Here is a 26930-nt window from a genome sequence, read left to right on the forward strand (position 1 = left end):
CAAGAGTTAATAAGGGTTTGTCATTGTACTGCCATTCCCAGAAACGTGACATGTGACATCTTGTGAAAGAATGATTTGAATAAACTTGAACTGCCACTCAATGAAAGTGCACATATCTATGGAGCTGATTAACTTGTATTTGTTTGTTTGTTTGTTTGTTTGTTTGTTTGTTTGTTTGTTTGTTTGTTTGTTTGTTTATTTATTTATTTATTTATTTATTTATTTATTTATTTATTTATTTATTTATTTATTTATTTATGTTTTGTTGCAAAAATAATGATTTTGCCTGACAGAAAATTATAGGATTACCAAAACTGAAATGATGGTGAAGGAAAGCTTTCTTAGTGTAAGAATGTATATGTTCCTGTTAAAATTATTGTGACATATGAACGGACCGGTTTCAATGCCATCTGGCATGTCATTTTATCTGCAATTTCCTTGTCAGATCTGCAAAAAATAAGCAAATACTACTTAAGATATCCAAAATAAATGCATTGAATGGCCATACAGTATAATCATGTTTGGATTAATTTCGTATGTTGTTGTCCTTTATACTGCATGTGTATTGTGTCTTGTACTTTGTGTCTATACTGTGTGTGTGTGTGTGTGTGTGTGTGTGTGTGTGTGTGTGTGTGTGTGTGTGTGTGTGTGTGTGTGTGTGTGTGTGTGTGTGTGTGTGTGTGTGTGTGTGTGTGTGTGTGTGTGTATATATAATAGTCAAGTCTGAGGGCTAAAGATTATTTTATATTATTGACGTCATAGATGACAGACTGGCCACATGATCCACATGGAAGCCATGCCGTTAACCTAATGATTAATGACTACTATTCAGAATAAACTAATATCTGTGCCTCACTCAGGGTCCCAAATTATGTCCTGTCAGCAAACTGCTGCAGGCACCCAATTTAGCCAAATGCAGGTAAATGTAGTATTTGTTTTGGGGAGTAAATTTTGGAGACCATCTGCCACTGTGGCTGGTATATCTATGCTTTTCCTCCTTTCTCTTCTACAAAACTAACAACAATTCTAAACTGAAGTCAGATTATGTACTTATCTGAAATTTACAGTGTTTACATTGCAAATATGTAAAGTGCGTGCGTGCGTGCGTGCGTGCGTGCGTGCGTGCGTGCGTGCGTGCGTGCGTGCGTCACACACACGTACTATTATAAATATATTATAGACAATAATAGACAATTAATTTGAAAATATGAAGATTTCAGCAGATTGTGCCTAATGCTTTTAAAATGGGATATGTTTTAAAAAGTAGATGTGTAAGAAAACAACATAATTTAGACCGTGAGCCAAAGCCTCTTATACTCTCTGCACTCATTTATACTATTATATGTTGTACGTTTTTCACTTGAAAGTCAATTATTTTCGACAGCCAGCATGGTCCTACACAAATCTAAACTTTCAACATTCCTATATTATTATTATCCATTATCATGCACTCACTCAGGGTCCCAAATTATGTCCTGTCAGCAAACTGCTGCAGGCACCCAATTTAGCCAAATGCAGGTAAATGTAGTATTTGTTTTGGGGAGTAAATTTTGGAGACCATCTGCCACTGTGGCTGGTATAAAGAAAATCTACTTAAATCTATGCTTTCCTCCTTTCTCTTCTACAAAACTAACAACAATTCTAAACTGAGGTCAGATTATGTACTTATCTGAAATTTACAGTGTTTACATTGCAAATATGTAAAGTGTGTGTGCGTGCGTGCGTGCGTGCGTGCGTCACACACACGTACTAGTATAAATATATTATAGACAATAATAGACAATTAATTTGAAAATATGCAGATTTCAGCAGATTGTGCCTAATGCTTTTAAAATGGGATATGTTTTAAAAAGTAGATGTGTAAGAAAACAACATAATTTAGACCGTGAGCCAAAGCCTCTTATACTCTCTGCACTAATTTATACTATTATATGTTGTACGTTTTTCACTTGAAAGTAAATTATTTTCGACAGCCAACATGGTCCTACACAAATCTAAACTTTCAACATTCCTATATTATTATTATCCATTATCATGTGATTCCCCCCCCCCAAAAAAAAATGCATCAAAAGGAAGATATACTGTATTAAGAAATGTTTAATATATTTATTATTTATTCATATAGGAATATAATATTTAGATTTTGAGATACATGTTCTATTGTTTTATGTGATCATAATTATACAAAACCAATTTGTTGGAATGGTTAATATTAGATAGTTAGACTTTTATTGATCCTGCAGCACAAATACAGGGTATTTTGTACCCTGGTCTGTATACAGTATGACACATGCATTCCATCAGCAGGTAACATTGACACTCACCCTATTGTAAGATAAAGTGCGTCTGCAGGGGAAATAGACCATAAGGACAATTTAATGGAATATTCTTCAGAGTTTTTCCGTCTTGTTAAAGGTCAAGTAGTAGAATGTTCAGAGAAGGTTATATACAGCAATGGTTAGTGTATTTTGGCCTCTATATTTAGCAGTGCAAGGAAACAGAGCAGACACCTACCTATCGTGAAGGAGTAAGGACATACAATAGCCTACAACTTTACTTACTTTACTTCTGCTCTTCGCCCCCATATGGGGTATATGGCATCGATAATGTTCCTCCACCTATGACGGTCTTTGGCAACCAGTTGTGCCGTGCCCCACGAGAGACCCATCTCCAGCAGCTCAGCCTCTACAGTTCTGCGCCAGGTGATCTAAGGTTGGCCTTGTTTCCTTTTCCCTGGGGGTGTCCAATCCGAGGGCCACTTTGGGGATCCGCTCTGGGGGCATTCGGAGTACGTGTCCAGGCCATCTTAGACTTCTGTGATCACGCCTAGAACAAAATAATAAAAAAACATAGCATGACTGTCATGTGGAAGGGGGAGAGGATGAGGGAATGAGAGAAAACATAAAACAAAAAAATAAAACAATAAAAAGAAACCTTGAAACAAATTCATTAATTATAGGCTCGAATGGAATGTGTCCTTGAACATGGTGAACATGTAGGCTATTGTATAGTAGGCCTATGTTTTTTTTCTTCTTAGTGGTGCATGAAGGAATGGGATCCTGAAACAAGTGAATGTGTTAAATATACTGTATACATTTATGTATTTTCTTTCTGAGATTAACTGAGGCTATGATAGTCAGAGAGTAATGGCCCAGATGGTTATCTCAACTGTCTGGGCACCTAGACTGCTGAGCCAGCCTGACGCAGGTTCGACTCCCGATCCCAACGGCCTTTGCTGTGTGTCTTCCTCCCCATTTCCTTTCAGACTACTTTCAACCTATCAATAGAGGCAGAAAAAGCCAAAAAAGATGTCTTAAAAAAAGTTCAGAGTAATGAGTTTGTGTTTGGGGCAGGGTGAAGGGATGGGGTAAGTGAATGTTTTAATGATCGATATAAACGTAATAAAAATATGAAAAAAATGAATATATTAGAATTAGACGCTGAGGTTAATGTATGTTAAAATAATGTTTAGATGATGCAGTCAACCTACGTAGGTCAGCACTTATTCATTCCCCATCACCTGACTCTGTGGGGATCTAACTATTATGCTTGGCATATGGCATAATTTGTTAGTAGAATTCAGCTCTGCATCATGGTGCCCCTACACTCACAACCAACTGACTGTGCCTCAACCCCTCTGTCAGTGGATCACCAACTTCCTGACAGGCAGGAACTTCCAGGAAGCAACATGTCAGCTGGAAAAGCACATCTCAAGCCCACTGACCCTCGTAGTGTGTACTGTGTAGTGCTCTGTTCTGCTCTCCCCTCCCCTTTATTCCTACACCAATCTACACCTCCTCTACACAACGCAATCTACAGTAGGCCTACCAACTCCTCTGTAAAGCTTCTCAAGTTTGTGGATGTCATGACCATGATTATGCGACGCGTAAACCGTAAACCGTAAAGAAAGAAAGGACTGTCCATCTCAAATGAGGTGAAACAGATGATCTCTCTGGTGACAGGTGAGGATTCTGTGTCAAATGGCCCTGGCATTATATAAAAGAAGTGAGGAAGATGATAAGTGTAGTAACAAGTGTGTGTGTGTGTGTGTGTGTGTGTGTGTGTGTGTGTGTGTGTGTGTGTGTGTGTGCGTGCGTGCGTGTGTGTGAGCGCGCGTGTGCGTGTGTGCGCGCGTGTGTGTGCGTGTGTGCTCGCACATTTGTGGAAAGTTAATGCTTTTGACATAAAAGAGGACACTGACATCTAGCGGCAAAGACATAACATTGCTGCTTATATTATTATTTCCTTGAAATGCAATTATGCAAAAAATGTCCATATTTATTTTTGGTGACCTTTAGATTGCAGTAAAATTAGATGAGAACAAAATCTGGCTTTATCTCTGAAATAGAGCCAAGTCCAAGTATCCTCCATGCCAAACAGCCAAACACTCCAGCACATGAGGTGGCATCTGCCCTAGTTTGTTTCATTGAAAGTGCATCACCACTAGATGGGGTGGTATTCACTCCCCTGAGTGCCCTCTATTGCCAAACTTGTTCAAATGAGCCAAAAAGCCTTATATATTAAAACACCATTTGAATCGATCTAGTTTATGTGATTTGAAACCTGAGAAAGTTCTTGTCAGTGCTTTAGTCCCCTTCATCCAAGAGCAGTTGTCTTTCTTTTTTTAAATCCCCTAATTTTACCTATAGTTTTTAGTTTGACCCTTTGACCCTTATTATTATTATTATTATTATTATTATTATTATTATTATTATTATTATTATTATTATTATTATTATTATTATTATTATTATTATTATTATTATTATCTTCTTTTAAAGATTTATACGGTTCACTTTAGAAAATGAATTGCAAGCACATTTATATTTTGTACATTGCCAGATAGGTATATATGGCAGTTTTTTGTTGCAGGATTTCAAACACACAGTAAAGGCATGTATCTGACACCCACGTCATTCAATGTATCATATTTGGACAAGTAGTTCAAAGTTAATATGTGATAGGACACCACAGAGTGCTCATAACTCCTTCAAATATAGCTTAACTTGAATATTATATAGCATTATGTATAATTACGCTGATACTGAAGGTGAGTTCCGCTAAGTACATAAAGAATAGAAGTCCACACACATGACTTTGCAAAAGCTCCCATGCAGTCAAGGCTTTATTAGGCCTAGATTAACGTTTTGACAGTCTTCTTCAGAATGTTCCGCTAATGGTGTGGCCTAGTTTGTATTAGATTGTTTAATTCAGAATTTGCCTCTTGATCAGTACTTTTTCCCCCCCTGTATGGGACAGGTCAGAATCAATACATTTTAATTATTAAGAATAACCTAAATCATTGGTGTCCTCCATTCAATCCAATCAAACAACCAACCAACAGAATGCTTTGTAAAATGGTCAGCAGCAGTAATGTAGGCTAATATTTGAGAAATATTCAGTTAACCCTAACATGCCAAACCTCTGAAAATTATAGGTTATAGGTTGAATTCTCTGTACTTACAGTATGTGAGTGACATTTCCCTCGAAGGCTGCAATATGGTGACCTTTTCATGTGGCTTGATGTCACTGCTCTTTAGAAGGGGATTGTCAATGTGACAGATCAGATCAGATACAGTAACGTAAATACAATAACAAATTATACACCATAACTGGTGTGTGTGTGCGCGTGCGTGCGTGCGTGCGTGCGTGCGTGCGTGCATGCGTGCGTGCGTGTGGAGGCGGGGGATTAGGCCTATGATATTTACCAGCCAGGGACATATTAACATTGATATAATATCCTACTGTCTTTGTTGAGTTAGTCTCATGAGTCTCAAGAGTTATAATAAGTTTTGAATAACTCAAGTACAAAAGTTAGACACAACAAAGACTTGCAAGTGCAACCAGAATCAACTGCCTGTTGAAAGTGTGGCCTTTTCTGTTGTTACCATAATTTGGCACATGCATTTGTCAATTGGCAGTCAAATGTGCTCTTGCATTGCACAAATGCACATGGAAGGTACCATATGCTATGATGTTGCCAGTTAGGTGGAGCACAATTATAAAGCTTGCCAACGGTCTGAAATTCCAGTCTGCTCATCTTTTTTTGGACGCATTTAACAATACAGCCCATCATTCCATGCATACCAAATTCAATCTACTGGAAAGAATGTGTTGTCTCCATAAATACCTATCTAATCCCAAATCTGGCACCCGGATAAATGGCAGAGAAATAGTAGTACAGTTAGCCTAGGCCCTACACATAGTCCATGGAAGGTAGGTGAGTCCAAACTCATAAGGCAAGAAAGACATGATCTCAGTGAAAGTGGAGCACCTATTATACAGATACAGTGAGGAAAAAGTAAGCAACATCTCTATCATGACCTTCAAGTCACATAGCCTATGTAGAGACATTATTTGAAAAATCTCAGTCCCTGATCTTTCTCTTGCTCACACACACACACACGCACACACACACACACACACGCACACGCGCACACACACACACACACACACACACACACACACACACACACACACACACACACACACACACACACACACACACACACACACACACACACACACACACACACACACACACACACACACAGGGTTGATAGGTCAACATCCATCTTATATGACCTTGAGAGTTCATGTATGTATGTATGTATGTATGTATGTATGTATGTATGTATGTATGTATGTATGTATGTATGTATGTATGTGTGTGTGTGTGTGTGTGTGTGTGTGTGTGTGTGTGTGTGTGTGTGTGTGTGTGTGTGTGTGTGTGTGTGTGTGTGTGTGTGTGTGTGTGTGTGTGTACACATACATACATACATACATACATACATACATACATACATACATACATACATACATACATACATACATACATGTATATAAATGGTAAATTGTAAATGGTGCATTTATATAGCGCCTTTATCCAAGGCGCTATGTATGTACACCGGTAGCCACCGCTAGCCTGACCAGTTTGTTTTGGGAAGTCTGGAGCCTTGTTTTAAGGGCCTTTGAGGTGTTTTTGTTGACCAGTGAGGAGATCTTGTTCTTTGGTTGACCTTTTAGATTTTTTCACAGGAAAGATTTGCCTCCAGGATGGTAGGAAATGTCATCTTTTTGTGCCTATGCTATACATTTAAGAACAAAATATATACAGTAGGCCTATACTTGAATCAGAAAAAAATGTGATGGATGAAATGTCATACTTTATCAAATCTGTGGTCTCAGTCAAAACAAATCTTTAAATAAAACAAATAGCCTAAATATGCAAATAGTAGACTGCACATAAACGGTCTCACATGTTAAATTGGAAACAATTAATCTTAAACAAAGTGAATAATTAGAGTGAATAATTGTATATGTTTGACACAAATTAAAAAAAATCCTCAATTGCTCATACATTTATGAGTAACAAACATCTGTAACGTGGAAAAACCTCACTGTTTCACTCCTGTTCCCTTGGTAACAAGCAAACCCTTGCCCTTCTAAGAGCCTCCTGGTATTCGTGTGGATCGTACCATGTTGCGCTTGTATAGGGGTACATCAGTACATTTCCATTATAGAAAATCTGAACTTAACCGGCGATTGGCATCTTCAAAACAATTAAACGTTTTGGTGTTTCAACATATTTTATAATTTGATATTATATGTTTGACATCTTGCACAGTGCTAAACACTGTTACTGTGTTGGATTGCATGAGCACCGGAGGAAACCCCTTCGTCACATCCAACTGGCGTCTGGCGGTCGTACAGTAAGCTGTCAAAAGCTTGTTGCTTAAATCTGTGCAGTGCTACAAACTAACGGAAGAAGTGAGGTTCTGGCATCTTGACAGGTTTGTCTTCAACGTAGTTGATACACGATGCAATTGTGCGAACAGGGCGAGAATTCGGTGGATCATTCAACAGTCGCTTCGACTTGATTTGGTCTTGTTTTCCTTTAGTTCAATGGTGCTGCGCTGCTGTGCCGTCGGGTCCTGGCTGGTGCGTGACTGCTGTAGCTCGGCTCTGGGGAGCGGTTCTCCGGTGATGATGAGGTAAGCAGGTGTGTTTGTTTGTGTGTGTGTGTTTGTGAGTGAGAGAGAGGGATTTTTAGCAATCTAGCTAACGTTAGCTAATATCAGAGTCCTGTATGCGACGTCACTGTCTGGCCAAGTATTTATGAGTAGCTGAAGTGGCCTAGCAAATAATGCTAAGCCAGATAAACTATAGATGAAGCCCGAGGAAGTAGCCAAACTAGCTGACCGATCAGACCGAGTAATCTATGCAATGTTGGTTAACACAGCTAATTTTGTCAACAGTTCTTGAACGGCCGGGGGTTGATTTTGCTTTAAGGCAAGCTGTTGAAACTTTGTTATCCATGTGGCTAGGTGACTGTTATAAACGTCTGGTTTCCGAGGCTAGGTGACTGTAGGACGAGTCTATGTTTGGCCTACTATTAATTTACAGCACGTTTAGTCAGGTATCGTTGCCAGTGTGGCCTCGGGGAGGTGTTGTTATGCGTCCTACATCATGTTATATTTTCACCAATCGCCTCCATTGTGAGCTGCAGAAAGACTAGATTTATCACAGGGGTTTTCAAACTTTGACATGCCACACTCTTAGATTAACTATGTCCTGGAGATCCTGGTATGGAAATGTTTATTTTGTTTTAATTTAAATTAAATTGTCCAAATATAATAAATTACACAAGAAATTGATTCATAATGATGATGATATTGAACATTGTTAGAATATGCACATATGCAGTTTCTATTTGGCAATAATTCAAATGTAATTATAGTGAAATCAAAGGGACCCCCTGAAACCCCCTTGAGGGCCCCTGAGGTCTCCTTTCCTCCTGACATTGAAAACCACTGGGCTATCACACTCAATGTTATAATAATCAATAAGTGTGTGTGAAGGTCGTGCTGCATACAGGAACAGAAAGTATGTCAATCTAAACGCAATATCGTGTTAATTAGTTGCCACTGGTAATTTTGGGCAAATAATCGCATGTACATTTCAGGTTTCACATACATTCTGTATCGATATTCTGAACCTGAAATTAATTGATTGCCATGGGCATTTTTGTCTCCCAACATTTATAAATGTGTAATTGCATTAAAAAAAAAAATAGCAATCGACAGACGTCTGTTAATAATGTCAAGTTGTAGCTTGCCTACCAAGAAGATTTAACCTGACTAGAGATTATATTAGTAGAGGTGAGAAATGAACACATTTACAATCCAAAATATCCTAAATACAATCCATACAATAGTTTTTATATTTTGTGTATATTTGTCCACTTTTGGAGTTCAACATGGGACAGACAAGTTACCGGTAGTTACAGGATGCATATTAGAATACAAACAAGTAACACCACATGAGTGGTGCCCTCCTTGTCCAATCTTTAGCTATGAATAAAGTACTAGTGGTGTGGTTCATGAATGAATCTGCACCAATCACAATGCAGTGTTTGATGGCATTGTCCCGAATCCCCACATGTACGAACTGGCTGCTTGTGAGCATGTCATTTCGTGTAGCACAGGTATCCCTTTGGCATACCTGGTCCGTTGTACTGTTTATGCTGCCTATTCAGAATCATGAAAACCACCTAGTTTGACATGTCACATGCTACATAATGAAAATTAGAAAATCTTGCCTTATATGGTATGGTCACATATATCCCCCCTATAAAAGATTTCTCAATACCGACAGCCGGTCAGCAAGTGGATTCATGAATGTATGTACGTATATAGACAATATTCTAGGCAAAAAAAAAGAAGCCTGTTGGCTGCCGGACTATAATGTGAAAAAGAGGTGAATGTATTTCACATTCATGATCTCATATCCACCCGTTGATTCACAGAACCAAACTCCAAATCGGGGCCAGACCTATGTCATCAATTACAGGGTGGCCACACTGACCTTGTCGTCTTCTCTCTGCAATGTTATGTCATATGGCCCTATACCTTTCTTATGTCTTCTAAAAAGATGAAAGAAAATGTCATCATCATGATAAAAGGCACCTCACTTCACACAAGTGATTTTAATTTTATGGAAAGGCAGTGGTGATAGAATCATGCTGTATATGGAAATCATATGTCATAGATATGTCATAGAGGACTGACGTCTTTGACTAGCCACACTTCCTGCCGGAGCTACAGTTTACACTCCACTGAGCACATAAACCACACACTAGTGTAAACTTATATTGACCTAGTCAACTAACTTGCAGAGTGTGAGTTTGTGCCTCATGATTACTCTACATCGTCAGAGGCAGAGAGTAAATAACATCCTACTGTTCTTGTGTCAACTCTTGCATATCATTGCTGTCATACATTCTGTAGTATTGCATTGTTTGTATTTACCAAAGAGATCTTGTTCCAAGTCACAGTTTGAATGATAAGCCTACAAACGGCCTGCAGCACAGTCTGGCCTGTGTGTGCACACACATAGATTTCTAGTACACAGCACACCGGCTTCTGACTTTCTATTGGCCAGTGATTTCTGGGAGGTCTTTCCTGGAGGCGGGCACGAAGGCAGGAAGGGGGTGGCTGGAAATGTTTCAGTCAGAGTTAAGCAGACAGCCTTTTTCCTACACTATTGCGGAAAGAAAATCTTTTTATGGATACCGAGGCCACAGGACGGCAAAGAAAATGAGATATTCTCCTGGTGATTATCTTCAGATGGTAACTACTTGAGAAATTGGACTACTAACCCAGATAGAGTAAATGAGGTTAGAGACTGTGTTCCCACTTCCCAGGCCAGTACTGCATGAAGTGGAGGTTAGTTCTCTTGCTCTTGTTTCCTGATTTGCGCTTGAAGGAATTTGCTGCATTATGCTGTTAAATACCATGTGGTGTGGCTAAGGGGGGAATTACAGTATATGATTTCAGTTTACAGTTTTGTTTGGAGAGAAAATGTTTTGCTTCTGTTTGTAAGTTGGCAGTCACTGCTGACTACTTTCAGTGCATTAGGTGTGTTCCTAACTTCCTACTGTGTAAATTCATTCAGCTAGGGGAGTTAACCTCCCTTGATGCCTGCTCTGCAACTTCCTGAGTGAGTCAACATTAAATGCACCAATTTGTCTGCCCCGTGTTGAACTCCCCAAATCTTGTAAGCCTATGTTTGCAAGTTTCGAGGTAGTGCTTTTCTTCTTTCAGTCAACTTTACAACACTGTTACATGTATCTATTGGAAAGAAACAGTCAAGCAAAGTTGGGTATTCAAGGAGAGACATTATGGGCCTTTTAGATTTGTTTTGGAAGTTCAGTCATAAGTCCATGATCATGACAGTCAATCTGTAGCTTGACTGTTGTAACTCATTTTGGCAAATAGTGCAGTAGGACTACAAGCACAGATAGCCTTCAAAATGGATTTTGTGTGCACAGCTAGCCTACTCAGGTATTAGGAATACCAGATATACTTTTAAAGATTGTACAGTAAGCTTTTGAAGGCCAGGAAAATGTTCCTCACATAATAGCACTACTATAAGCTGAGACTTGTAATAATGTAAAAGCTCAGATAAACATTCCACAAAGTTATCCTCCCATATGTTATAAATGAATCTGCAGATCCAGAGAGATTCACTGGATGGCATCACAAAACGATAAAGATCTCTTTTTGTGTATACAGTGATTTGCGTCCAACTATAAAATGACCAGGCATTCAGGGTTTTCTTTTGTTCAGTTTCCCTTTAATATTGACTTATTAATATACCTATATACTTGGGCTGACTCAGTAAACTGATGCATTAATGAATGCTTGCTTGGTGATCTCAGCACTAAACTAGGAACAGCCAGCAGTTTTTAAAAGCTGCTTTGTATCCCTATGAATTCAAGTCGGAGTTCATTACAAGATGAAATTCCATTGCCTACTCAAAGGGCTAACAGTTGAATATATTGAAGTGTCAGAGCCATGGAATCCAGGTGCAATTCTAGTATTCTACTTTATTTATAATGTAATACACACACACACACACACACACACACACACAGGACTACTTCTTCGGGACAGTGTTGTACATCTAGATAAGTTGTGGTTGTAGTTCCCCAGTCCCCCAAATAGGCCTGTATCTGTGGATTTGTCTAAATGGACGTTTTCCGGTTCTGAGTTCTGATGAGCATACTGTAGTACTGCATGGAATTCAAATTTCATAAACTCCAGGCTGAAGCTAATTCAAGGCCAGAGATATTGGTCAGTCACATGACATGTATCATTCTGATTGCAGAACACCACAGGGTTACAAGGCTGACTCGTCAAATCAGACACACTGGATATCGGTGCTTTTCCCCTGGTGTGCTATACAACGTCTTTCTCCCACTTTGATTAGTAGACTTATGGCCTACACATCAATTACATCAGTTACAATTGTCCAGAGGAAGTTCTCATGTCTGCCAGAGTGATAGTACCACAAAATCCAGAGTGAGCAATTGAAAAAAACGTCAGGGCTATTGGCCCAATTAGTTCATACCACTTTAGTTTAAATTAACAAGGGGTGGCAGTCTTATGTGAAGTATTGGGTGCTTAATCAATTTGAGACCTTGTGTTGTGTATCCAGTCTAGGTTGAGTAGGTGAACTTCGAGTTATTAGAAACTTGATTCAACACATTATCAGTTATAACCTATTCAGCAGAGATTGTGGTATACAGTAGTAGGTCATAATTTTAACTAGCTAATCGTAATTACTGACATAGTTCTGCCTCTGATATGTAGGTCTGCCTTTGTACACAGTGAAATCCTCAGTGTTCATTTTAGGCTGTGTAAAAATGTTAAATAACTCTAATTTGACTGTAAAATGTGTTATCTATCTAAACTGTAATAACAGGTGAGCAGTACTTGACTAGAAAACTACCCTACTTAAATGCCACTGCAAAGAATTGAGAGTGCATACATACTGTGTGTAATTGGGGTTGTCAAGTTGGAACCGCCCATCTCAAATTTCTTGTTGAATCAGGTTCAAAACACAAATGTCTCAGCTTAGTTGCATTGCATCCGCTCTTAGCGGGAAGGTATTATAAACCTCGTTTTTATTTACTTATTACGTCTTGGCAGTTGGCAAAAAGTCTGTGTGTGACGCCCCGGCGCGACTTGGTAAATGGGCGACTTTGTTGGTATTCTTTGCATTGTCAACTCAAATATGTCAAGTGTAGATCAATGATTCTCTTCAATAATGTGTTCTTTTATCTTTCAGATCAACAACAGGAAGTGCCTTTCATACAACGCCCCCAACTTGAAGCTCGTCCTGTGAGCCTTTACTCCCTTTAAGGCAGAAAGATACCTCAGCCACATAACCTCTGCCACCATTTCAATTTGTACAACAGCAGCACCTAAAGGAGCCATTTAATGTGGAGGCAGGAGAAGGTCTGCCAAAGGACAACAGTGCAAGAAATTGGGACCATTCTGCATGTTTTTTTTTTGTTTTGTTTTTCTTCCGTTTTTTGCTGAACGTGATATTTCTGGTCACTGCCAGTAACGGAGCACACTTTGAATGTGTCACAGAGCAACACTCTTGCTCACTCTTCCCTCAGTCGGTTTTGGCTGTTACAGAGTGATTGACTGGTCCTCTAGTTTATTCATTGCAACGGATGGAGGGCTCATTAGTGTGCTTTAATAGAGGACTTTTAACACAGAGCCAAACATTTTGATCAACTTATAGTTTTTCTTTTTTATATATATATGGCATATTAGCCATATATTTGGTTTTAAGGTTTTTAATTTGTACCACAATCCGGTCGCTGGACATGGCTTTGAATATTTCCTCAATAAGGGACACAAAATGGCTAACTCTGGAAGTGTGTCGGCAGTTTCAGAGAGGAACTTGCTCACGTAGTGATGAGGAATGCAAATTTGCACATCCACCAAAGAGCTGCCAGGTTGAAAATGGGAGAGTTATTGCCTGCTTTGACTCACTAAAGGTAAGCAATATCAAGCACACTACATTATGCCTGACAGCTTATAATGATACATTGTTATAATCTTTACCCCCCCCCCCCCATCCCCCCCATGTCCTATATAACTAAATTACTTTCTAAAGCAGAAAGTAATTTGTTGAATCACTTAAAATTGGTTTTAATTGAAGGCAATTTGCAGTAAGTATAAAAAAATCACACCCGTGTGAAGTGAGTGGTGCAACTCCGTGTGGGGATCCCCAGGGCGTCCCCGGAACCTCAACAGTGACGAAAACCAACCAAACGCTATTTTCGTGCTCTGACCCAGGGACAAAGCTAGGGGGTCCCTGTACTGTAATGTACTGTCGCACCCAAAATCATCATATATATATATATACACACACACACACACACACACACACACACACACACACACACACAGTTGATGTGTGTGTTAGGCCACACTCTTCCTAATATTGCAGACAAACACTCACTTTACACTCCTCTTGTTGAATCGAGGTTATGGATGACTGCTGGCTTACAATTGGATTTCAGCTGATTAACCCCCCCCCCCCCCCCCCCCCTCTCTCCATCCATGTGTGCAGTGTGCGGCCAGTTTGGGGTTAATCTGCATTGTGGCTTTCGCTGCTATCACAACACAATGCAGTCATGCCCCATTGATTATTCTCATGTGGAATCATCATCTTATAGTGCCTCAATTGCTAGTCAACATGCCAAAGGGCCTATTTTATATACTAGTGTATAACATGATAGACTATGGGTTGTAGTGAACACCAATGAGTATCATCCCAAAATCGAAATCTAAAATTAGCTAATTGTTCAGAGCTTATGTAGTACAAGTAGAGCAGTTATCCTGCTTATGTCTGCATTATATCCCAGTCATTAATCATCATGATTATTACGAAGTGTCATACTGTTGCTACTGATTATGTTAAACAGTGCATGTATTGAACTGCTCGTCCCCATGGGTCCATATCTACTGTCACGTGTTCTATTGTGATTGATGTCATCCCACCGAGAGAGAGAGAGAAGCCTGTGAGGAAACCTGCTAAAGTCATTTTTTGTTTTGTCATCTTTTGAAGGGACTTTATAGGTTTTACAATCTAATACCTACACAGCTCCTTGTCGATTCACAGACGTGAAGTTATTGTTTGTTAAAATATTGTGGTGAGAAAACACTAGGCTAATGCCATCAGCAGCTTCAAACAGGATAGAAATGCCCACAGTCGCAACCCACCCACACACAAACATTCACATAATATTGACGTGATTTTAATGTCACAGTTGCCTTGTAATTTCTGATACTGTAGCTGGGATTGTATCAAACCTGCATTGCAGTATTTGGTCACACCATCTTTAACCAAATAACCTCCTACAAATTCACTGTAACCTAATGGGAAAGTGTATTATTTATTTTGTACATTCAAACCCTAAGGAACATATTGTGTTTTGAAGCCTAGTGTTTTTTTCCTGTTTTGATATCTGGAATTTGTACAAGCCTTGAAGAATTACAGGGAGTCTGTCAAGATGGAAAGGAAGATTGGCTGGGAAATCTGCTATGACTGCAGTCATGTGATGAAGTCACAACTCTTCCTCGTGAATAGCCTGTTGTTTAAGAAAGGTTCTCTAACTAGTTGTCTCTTACTGACATTCACACTGTTATCCTGTCAACTAATACTAACTTGCCAACCATTTGGCAGTATGTATTACAAGCTACACAGTTCTGCTTTAACTAATAGTCTTTTTTTCATAGTCCCCTTGTCATGTAGCCACATATAGGGAATGTGTGATTTTGAAGGACATTGCCAAACTTGGTGGCTGATTTCAGGGTAGCCTTTAAAGTTAAACAATTCACAATTGCAGAATTCCTGTAGTAGGTTTCTGCTGATTGACCAATTATTTCTAACATTCTTGAGCCAACTTGATTCCGTGCATGTGGTGTCGTATAGTAACTAGTATCTCATGACTACTCTCAAATTGGTTAAAGAAAGTCCAACAGAGACTTGTCTTGTCCCCTGCTTGGCTCCATCTTTTTTGAGGGGCGCTAGCCCCTCCTATATTCAGCTATTGGTATAGATTTTTGTCTTATGGCCCCTACAGACTGTAGGAGTTTTAAAGTTGTCGGCGAGTCATCAGATCGTTATGTATTTCACACTACAGGAGTCTTTTTTTTTTAAATCCGACTGTCATTATCTCTGTGTGGCTTTCACACTAAACTATTGATAGCCATCAATCGGGCATCACACACTGCAAGAGTTCACCAAGATGCGATCCAGACCCTATAGGCTCCACGTGCAGGATGCCGTGATACAAGCGCGAGACCAACACAGGTCGCCTCTCTCTCTGCGTGCATGCCACACACAGGGTGCGAAATGTTTGATGGTGTATAGCCTACATGCGCTATAGGCTCTCCGTATATGTGTGTGTGTGTGTGTGTGCACACACACACACACACACAGAGTGCACAAGGTCCAAAAGCTTGCTCTGCACTGTTGATTCCGATGCGGTTTTATCAACATTATTCAAGTGAAATGTGTTGGTTTTATAGACTATTTAACAGCAACATTGGGTTTGGGCTAATATAGCTACCAATATGTTCGACACAGGGATTTACCCAAGGAACGGTGTCAGTGAGCACAGCTGTCCTATGCTCTCATTGGCTGTAATACGGGGGGGGGGGGGGGGGGGGGGGGGGGGGGGTGCGACGCGACGACACATCTGTAATGTTTGTCTGTTGTATAAGTAACTTGACAGGATCTCCAGACTTTAGGATAACAGTGAGTCAATCATTTATTCCGTGTTCTCTCGTAGCATGACATAACACGACTGCCCGGCATCCGGTATTACGTGACCCATGCACGTTCCTAGTACGGGTACCCTAGCAGCCCAATATACTACAACATCTTCACAAGGACTTTCCAAAAGTTTACTCTGTCCTTTCAAATGAAAATACCAAGGATTCGTCAGCGGACGAGTCAGTGACTGATTTATAACGGCTTCGAGTCCGTGTTACTTCAGTGTTGCGTAGCATAACAGTGACATCACTGTCCGATCCTTGGTATCTATCTTTACCGTTCATGTGTGCTCAGCTGCAGCCTATTTTACCACGGTCGCTCGCACTAATGAAACAAAACACTACACGCGGTGACTACAGGATTATTATTTCATGTCAAAATATTCAAGTATCAGAAGATGTTAGCCAGTTAAAGTAATGTGTGCGTCACTCTGAATGTTTAACTAAAGTTTTCCACATATATCCAAAGTCATTTCTGAAAAAGACATAAGCCTAACCTTAAACCATACTTTGTTGATATAACGCCATTTAGGTCAATATAACGTTATGATGTGATTATAATAATATAGCAGCGGGTAGCCTATTTAAGGGCCAGTCAACTGTCTTCCGTGAGAACGTTATCTCTCCCCCCCCCCCCCCCCCCATAAAGGTTGGGAACCCCTGGTGTAGCACATGCTCAGATGCCCTCTAGGCTGCACACAGAAGCCTGTGAACATAGACATTCCATGCATACAGTAGATGTGCCACGCAATGGTAGGCCTCAGGCCTACCATTCTGAAAATGTATTTAATAATATTTGGACTGCTGGACAGCTGACAGTAGGCTCTCTTTACTCTATTAAAAAAAAATATATATATATATATATATATATATATATATATATGGCATTTAATGTTTGTTAGGGAAAGATGACGTACATTTTCCCTTCATTGTCAATGGCGTTTTTAAAACAAACATTGTACTAAAAACAAACATTAAAGCTATATATAGGAGGAGTTAGCGCCCCTCAAAAAAAGCCATACAAATATATATATATATATATATATATATATATATATATATATATATATATATATATATATATATATATATTAAAGAAAAAGGTCTGTAACCGTGAGAGAGAGGGTCGTTGCTGTCTCTCTTAAATTGACCTATTCACACGTTGCCCCCCGCGTAGATCATTTCTACGTCCGAGCGTAGACATGGTAACGCCCCGGCTGCCTCTGATTGGCCTACCGACACTGCCGGCCTTACCAGAGTTTCCTCCGAGGCTGCCGCGAGGTTATGGGTTACTCCGTGCTGTGGTGGGAAATAAATACATAATACAAGTACGATTTAATACAATACTCTCAAGAGAATGACAGCTTGGCACGCGTGGCAGTTACTTTTATTTTTTTGTAGAAGAGGCAAACTAATATTGTTTATGCCGTTGGCCTGTTTATTTGTATGTGTAAACATGAAACATTATTGTACTGTAAAAGGGTCTCTTTTCCCTTGATCTTGATCTTTTTTTAGTATAATAGTATTAGTTTACTATAATTAGATTAATACACGATAATCAACAACACTAACACTTTAATTTAGAACACAGCCAAATCAAATCATTGTACATACGTGTTCAATCAATTATTCAATCAAAGCAAACGGCACAAACAATAATAGTTTTCCTCTTCTACAAAAATGAAGTTACAAGTTACTGTCTCGCGAGTGCCAAGCTGCCATTCTCTTGTACTTGTATATTTTTATTTCCCACCACAGAGTAACCATTGCGTATCGGAGGAAGACGGGCAGTGTCTGTAGGCCAATCAGAGGCAGGCGGGGCGTTACCATGTCTATGCTCGGACGTAGAACAGATATACGCGTTACCCCCACATGAAGTAAGGGCAAAATGGCCGTCATGCGGTAAGGGGAACATGTATTTATTCAAGCTGTGGTGGCTTTCAGCCGGTTGCAAGTCATGATTGCTGGCTAATTGTAGCTGTTTCCTGTGTCCTGCCCTCTGATGACTGTTTTGGGTCAGAAGAATTCCCAGCAGAAAAGGAAATGTTGCTAATTCCCTTTGCTGACTGCTAGCATACTATAGTATCGTTATTATTCCAATTCACTTTCTCACTCACTTCTGTGTTATCAGTTTTCCCGTTTATTAAGTAGAGTAGGTGATCATTGGCTTATTTTCCTAAGTGTGAGACAGCTGTACTCTACAAGTAAAGTGGAACCCCTAGACAGGATGGGACTCACTTCACATCTGAAATTAAACGGTCTACTGTACTTTTAGGTTTAATAAAGCCTCAGTTATAGCCTAATACCTAAACATCCACTTACAGGAGTATGGTCCAGAAAAATATCATCCTGTAGCGTTATTGAATTATGTATGCTATATAAGCTACAGCGGCCCAGTGAAAAATAATGTCTTTGTGGGGGTTTCTGGAACTCTGACCTGACGCATTGAAGACTTTGAAGGCAATCAGAAGAACCATATACTATAGGATATAGAACTGGTTAATGCCCTACTTATGTGTTTACACCATTTACTTTTCAGAGGGATGCAAAGATGTTTATTGCTATGGATAAATAACCTGCATGGCATGTAGAACAAACGGTTCCAGAGGCCTCCATGGTTGATTACTTCCTCTTCCATGTTTGACACAGAAGCACAACATTGCTATAAATGGAAATGAATTTTACACATTTCTATGGCAAGAGTACTGCTCATTGCAGTGATTTTTAGACTGCCTTCTTCCAACTTAATGCTCTGCAATACTTCAGTATATTTGATTTAAGGTTTTTCAGGAAAGCAGACGTAGCTTAAGTACTGTAACTACCATATTATACTCTAATGGGATTGTCCTCATGTCCGATTCTGGTTGGGGGACCTGGGTTGCACCATGTCATCCCTCTGTCCTTCCTTTCCTGTCTCTCTTCACTGTCTAAGTAAGGAGGTGTTGTCAGATAGACAGACCAGCCAGCCACACAAGAATTACTTTGTGAATCAATTATTTACTAGCTTACCACAAAACCAAAGTTAAAAGGCCTTAGGACTTGAGAGACAGGGAATACTTTCACTGACACCACAAACTCTTATAATTCCTTTTAACCTGCTTCCAGAGCACCATAAAGTAAATTCGGTATGAATTTTTGTTTTTCGTTCCATTGCAGCCACTCCCCAGCTTTAGGGCTGTCTGTTTTTTGGTGAGTGGTGTTTAACATTCAGTGTGTGGGTGGGGTGCCCACTACACCATGCTGCCTTTTACACTAGGATTTGTCAAATGTATCTGCGCTACAAAAAATGTTTACAGCTAAATGAAGACTGCTGTGACACAGAGACTAGCGTGTTTGACCTATGTCATATAATACACATAACTTGATGGGTACTGTACTTACAAATAAGGAAAGAAATGTGGCTACAAAAAATCAAAGGACATTTGTTTGTAGATGAGGCTCATTGTTTTATGTACATTAAGGATTACAATTTGGGCCAGATGGTCATTGGCATTCTATAATCGAACTGTTGGTTATCTACACTGTACAGGTATATGCTCTCTTTTTATCTTGTAACATAAAAAGCTGGGTTATTACAAATGTGTGGGACGTAGATTCGATTGGTCCCCAACCTTCTTAAAGTATTTTGACCCTAGTATTTCTGGCACTCCAGTTGGCGGGCTCTAGCTCTACCTGCCTTGCGTGTTCTTGCTTCAAATTACAATTTAGGCATTTAGCAGATGCAAATCGCTCCAGAGCGATTTACAGTAAGGAAGAACAACACATTGTAATACATCAAATGCATACAAATAGTCTATAGACTCATCTAAGAACCTACAGTAGAATATTTGTACAATGAAACTGAGTATACACTATAGAGTGCTACAGTATGTCTACATAAAATGCTATCTAAATGACGAAGTTGAGCCTTTGCATATGCCTATATTGCAGGGCTAAGATGGAATCTGAAGAGGTGGGTTTTCAGACTACAGTGGAAGATTAGGAGTGAGTCTGCAGTTCTGATTGCAATGGGAAGTTCATTCCACAGTTTTAGAGCCAGAAGGGAGAAGAGTCTGGGACGAGCGGAGCGTTGTCCCGGTTTTAGTGAATGTTCTGTCAGCCTTCCTTTGTTTGCTGATCTGAGCACGCGGGAGGTTTATATGGTCCGATCAGACTTTGAAGATATGGGGGTGCCATACCTTTTGGTTGCTTTGAAGGCCAGCATCAGAGTTTTGTACTCGGCAGCAACCGGTAGCCAATGGAGGGAGCGGAGAGGGAAGACATTTTGGCTGGTTGAAGACCAAGCGTGCTGCGGCATTCTGGATCAATTGGAGAGGCTTAAGTGCACATGCCGGTAGGCCAGTATGAGAGTTACAATAGTTACGTTTTTATATGACTGTCTGGATAAGGAGCTGGACTGAGTCCTGGGTGAGGAAGGGTCTAATCCTTTGAATGTTATATACAGTAGTGTAAACCTACAGGATCGAGTGACTGCTGTAATGTGTGCTTTGAATGAGAGCTCTCTAGGACAACACCAAGTTTCTTGGCTGTTGGAACCGAAGTCACCAAGGCGTTGTCTATGGAAATAGTTAGATTCTGCATGGGGCAGGACTTGGCTGGAAAGAAGAGCAGCTCAGTCTTGTCTGGGTTGACTTCCTGCCTAGGGTCCTCCTACGTACGTCTCACACAGACTCGCAGACTATAAGTCTGTGTGGTGTGCATGCATCCGTCCTTGTCCACACTTGGCCTAACTCTGGTGTATTTGAGTCAAGGTGGTTTGTTTGAGCCTTCTGCGTCTGTCACTGTCCTTGTTGCCGCCGTTGAATCTGTCCTAGCGAGTCTCTCTTCCTCCCCTCCTCTCGGGAGACTGGGGGTATTGCTCATTTGTATGATCTGTAGCTTGCTTGGTAGTAGTACTTTTGTAGTATATTGGGCTGCTAGAGTACCCGTACTAGGAACGTGCATTGGTCACGTGATACCGGATGCCGGGAGTTGTGTTATGTCATGCTACGAGAGAACACGGAATAAATGATTGACTCACTGTTATCCTAAAGTCTGGAGATCCTGTCAAGTTATTTATACAACAGACAAACATTACAAGATGACAGAAGTCAAGTACATTGGCCATACACTGAGTGCAGAGGGGCTAAAGCCTGATGATGAGAAGATAAGAGCCATTGTACAAATACCCCCACCTGCTGACAAGCCAGCTTTAATGAGATTCATGGGGATGATTCAATACCTAGCGAAATTCATTCCTAATTTATCTGAAGTCTCTGCACCTCTAAGGCAGCTGCTGCAGGAAGAAATAGAATGGCACTGGGAGGAGCCTCAGCAGCAGAGCTATGGAAAGCTGAAGCAACTACTGATTACTGAAGCTCCCACTTTGAAATATTATGTCAACAAGGCTGTGACGCTGTCTGTGGATGCCAGCTCGGAGGGCATCGGGGCTGTGATGCTGCAGGATGGTCGACCTGTGGCATATGGCTCAAGGGCGCTCACAGATTGTCAACGAAGGTATGCTCAGATTGAAAAAGAGCTCCTAGCCATAGTATATGGATGTGAGAAATTCCATCAATATGTATATGGCAGAGAAGTCCAGGTGGAAAGCGATCACAAACCGCTGGAAAGCATTTTCAAGAAGCCACTGCATCAGGCTCCTATGAGGCTGCAAAGGATGTTGCTGCGACTTCAAAAGTACAACATTGCAGTGACATACAAGCCAGGAAAGGAGCTTCACATTGCAGATGCATTGAGCCGTGCTTATCTACGTGAGCAGAAAGAGAATCTTCTGGAAGAGGAACTGCAGGTGAACTGGATCACGCCACAGTTGCCTATATCAGAGGAAAAGCAGGAGATGTTCAGAAATGCAACTGCACAAGACCCTGTACTGCAGGAGCTAAAGAACATGACTATGCAGGGATGGCCAAAAGACAGGTCTGCTGTGCCAGACAGCGTGCAACCGTTTTGGACATTCAGAGAGATCAGTTTTGCCTCAGGACTGCTATTCAAATCTGAGAAACTTATTGTGCCGCAGCAAATGAGAGCACAGATGCTTGACAAGATACACGAGTCACACTTGGGCGTGGTCAAATGTAAGGAAAGGGCCAGAGATGTTCTTTATTGGCCAGGCATGTCCGCCCAAATTGAACAAGTTGTAGCACAGTGTGCTGTCTGCAATGAGCACAGAAGTAACAATCAAAAAGAGCCGCTGATCTCACATCCACTGCCGACTAGACCTTGGGAGAAGGTTGGCACCGACATGTTTCACAGCAGTGGCTCTGAATATCTTCTATGTGTCGACTACTTCTCCAAATACCCGGAGATAATGAGGCTGAGCGACACCACCAGTAAGGGTGTTATAACAGCCATGAAGTCCATGTTTGCCAGACATGGCATACCAGACCTTCTGATTTCCGATAACGCCCCTGTGTATGCCAGTGCGGAATTCAAGAGCTTCGCACATAGCTGGGAGTTCAGTCATGTCACCTCAAGTCCACGATATGCACAGTCTAATGGACAGGCAGAAAAAGCTGTGCAAACTGTCAAGAGACTGCTCAAAAAGTCAGGTGACCCATACATGGCGCTTCTGGAGTACAGAAATACACCACTGGAAGGTGTGGGCCTGTCGCCTGCCCAGATGCTGATGGGACGTCGGCTAAAGACAAAACTGCCAGCGTCCACCTCGCTACTCACACCTGAGGGTGCGCTTGAAGTTCACAACAAGTTGAAAGAAAAGCAAGCTAAACAGAAAATCTACTATGATCGTCATGCCAAACACCTACCTGAGCTGCATGCTGGAGAAAATGTGAGAATGCAGTCTCAGTCTGGAAACACTTGGAAGCCAGCTGTAGTTCTGAGGAGTCACGAACAACAACGTTCCTATATGGTGCGTACACCTGAAGGCAGGATGTTCAGAAGGAACAGAAGACATCTCAGAGGGACGGCTGAGAGAGAGTTTCCATCTTCTGATGCTGAGCGAAACGTGGATGTGGATATGAACTGTGACAACCCAAGGCTTTCTGAGCAGGACAATTCACATGCACACACCTCAGCACACACTCCGCAGGAACACATTGACAATGCTCGCTCTCCCACTCAACCATATCGCACTAGATCAGGGAGACAAGTCAGAACTCCAGCGAGATTCAGAGAGTAGGGACACAAAAGTGGACTCTTGAGTTTTTTTTTGCACTGCAACTTTTGTTATTGACTGCATGGTTTTGAAATGTTATTGCGTTAAAAAAAAAAGAAAAAAAGAAGCTGTATCTGCACATGGTGAATTTCTTTTTGTTTTCTTGGGGACTTTTGCTACTGTTCTGTGATTTTGCCAGTTTGGAGGATAAGAAAAAGAAAATTTGTTTCTCAACTGTGTTAAAGAGAAGGAATGGGAATTTGTTTTTCGACTGTGTTAAAGAAAAAAAAAAGAACTTAAGAAGAGGGATGTAGTATATTGGGCTGCTAGAGTACCCGTACTAGGAACGTGCATTGGTCACGTGATGCCGGGAGTTGTGTTATGTCATGCTACGAGAGAACACGGAATAAATGATTGACTCACTGTTATCCTAAAGTCTGGAGATCCTGTCAAGTTATTTATACAACAGACAAACATTACAGTGCCCTCTTGCGAGTGCTGCAACAGGGGTCGCTGGCCCCTGTTACCCTGCCAGTCTTTCTTGGAGGTCAGCAGTCTCCAGCGTCCTGACCTTCCTTGGTTGCCACCCAGACTTTCCAGGAAGTCACTGGTTGCCCGGGTAGTTCAGTTTGTAAATACATCAAAGATGCGATTATAATCCATCTATAATGGATAAAGCCTTGGCCTGGAAGAGAGGTCATCAGGTGGTCACCAGCCAACACATTTACTGCCATTCACACATACAGTGTGTCAATTCAAACACACCTGTTGTCTGCCATTAACTAATATATGTGTTAATGTTTTATATTGATTCAGAATGGTCTCTATTCGCTAATATCCATTTTCTTGCAGCGGCCCAGTTGCTAGACAACGCTTGCTTCGGCTTTGCTCTGCCTTTTCCGGATTTCCCCGCCGTCCACTTCCTGCGTTTGGTCATTTTGACTTAAAGTAGCTGTGCCATCCAAAAAAGGGGGTAATCGTCGGGCTATCTAATTGGCTAATATTTTGATGATGCCACATTGGGAGTGTAAATCAATGAAATTACTCTTACTGTATGTACCTTACTGTTTACTACTGTATGTACTGTCTGTCTGGTCGGTCTCTCCTCACGCAGCAGCTTCCTTGCACTAAACCAGGAAGTGACTTTACATGAAAAATGTCTTTATTTGTAAATCTGTGCATATAAAATATATATTTCCCCTCATATCTTAGTTTTACCAACATTGTTCATGTGAAATAGTGAGAATCGCGGCTTCACTCATTTAGAGCCCTGGTGGTCCGGGGGTGTAAATCTGCAATTCTGCCCCAGGAGAATGTACCTCGGCTGGGGACACACGGGGCTTGGTGACCGTGGGAGATTGCGGGACTCGAGTGTGATATTGTGATTATGCAGCAGTTACCCTTAAAAAAACACGTCGACTCAATTTCATTGTAACTAAGATAATTACTAACATAATTTCTGTCTGAGTGACTACCGGTATGTTTAGTACCACAGTCATGAGGTATTTAACACCCACTGATCAATCGTATATATTTCAGGGGCGCTACCTATGCCCAGCTTTCCGGGTTTGTGTGAACACAAACATTGAAGCTAAAAGTGAGGGCAGAAAAGTGAAGACGGGAAAGTGAGGACGCAAATTGTGATTGGCCGGAATGACATTTGTGATGATTTGATTGGCTGAGCACGGAATGTGATGTATGATGATAAGAGCGCCCCTCAGGCCCTCACTTCACACGGGTGTGCCACATTCCTGCTTTCTAAGAAGGAATGTTACCTCAACAGAAGTCATCCTTGTAAGCTTGGATTAAACAGTGGACAGCTGCCTCAGTGGTGGCATATCAAATAATTAAAGGGCCCATCATCCTTGTTTGTACAGCCTAAGACATGGCATGACAAAACCCTAGAGCAGTAGTGTAAGAAGACAGATGAGCACTTTGTCTAATTTGGGGGAACAGTGATCTTGTGTTCATAGACCTTCTTTACATTTCTGTTTAAATCTGGCTATTTAATTTGGTGATGAATAGGGATGGGCTGGACTGGAGGACACATCATAGATCTCGCTCAATGCAGGCTAATTTAAATATGTGCACCCCCTTTTTTATGAACAAGGCTAAATTGTGTACACTGACCAGCTGTTTTAGCTCCTCTGTAGGCCTGCTAAACAGTTATTCTGTGTCCCATTGATGAGGGATAGTGTCTCATTCATATGCAATGTAAATTACACACTACTAGATTTTAAAATCTTTTAGCATACAAAAATGTGTTCTGTGAATCAGTAGTTGGTTACCATGATATAAAAGCACCACTATTGAAAATAATCACACCCGTGTGAACTGAGTGGTGCAAGGTCTTATATAGCCTGATCAGCTGTGGTCTGACGTAATGTCGGTGACCATAGTAACCATGCTAATTTTTATGGGTCCCACGTACAGGTACATACATAGATACAGACAAAGCTGGTCGTTGGAGTGGTTTGCACCACTCAAAAATATAGTGTTCTTGGATAAATTATTAGGCCTATTTGTAAGAGATGAACATAATAGTTTGTTCCTAAACTCTAGAAACTAAATATTTCTTTATTTGTGTAACATGGTCACTGAATGCAATTTAAATGTAATTATCTTATTTAATTGTAACAGTGCTTTGTTTAGGCTACGTTATCTGAATATGTAATGCAATATTGAATATAATCTGCAGGCTGTAGGTGACTGAAACAGTAAGATGATAGACCTTATGCAATAGCTCATCAAAGTGTCATTCCTTAATGAATATTAATTGTAGGTTAAATCCACATGGACAGTTATGGGAAATAATTATTGATTCTCTTGGGAGAAAATGCAATTGAGTTGAAATTAGTTCTCTGCTCATTTGAAGGATTTACTATATGAAAATGTAGGACAAAAGAGGCTAATCTCTGATTAGGCTAATTCACTCGCTTGATTGACAGATATGACAGCATTAGGCTAATTATGCTGTCAAGTCCATTAGGATAGGATATGATATGATATGATAATATCCTGTTATTTATAAGCGCATGTTGCTCACATATCAGCTCAAGGCTATTGAATATAATTTCCATCTATTTCAAGTGACAGTAAAGAGATGTTTTGGTGAATATACATTGTACAGTATATTATATACTGTAATATACACCATGGTATATGGTAGT

General features: G+C 40.5%; 1 protein-coding gene across 7 annotated transcripts in view; it reads left to right on the forward strand.

The window, feature by feature from the left end:
• Positions 1-7696: 7696 nt before the first annotated feature.
• mbnl2 (muscleblind-like splicing regulator 2) overlaps positions 7697-26930 on the forward strand; it is a 30225-nt gene continuing 10991 nt past the window's right edge. For 6 of the 7 annotated variants that reach the window (XM_079519222.1, XM_079519226.1, XM_079519225.1 and 3 more), the window contains exons 1-3: positions 7697-7793; positions 7902-7994; positions 13135-13858. In XM_079519222.1, coding sequence (XP_079375348.1) covers positions 13685-13858 — 174 coding nt within the window. In that variant the 5' untranslated portion in view covers positions 7697-7793; positions 7902-7994; positions 13135-13684. Of the gene's footprint in view, positions 7995-13134; positions 13859-26930 lie in introns of all 7 variants that reach the window. The other variant, XM_079519223.1, reaches the window with a different exon arrangement.

The sequence above is a fragment of the Electrona antarctica genome (assembly GCF_951216825.1).
Source record: "Electrona antarctica genome assembly, chromosome: 13".
Lineage (NCBI taxonomy): Eukaryota > Metazoa > Chordata > Actinopteri > Myctophiformes > Myctophidae > Electrona > Electrona antarctica.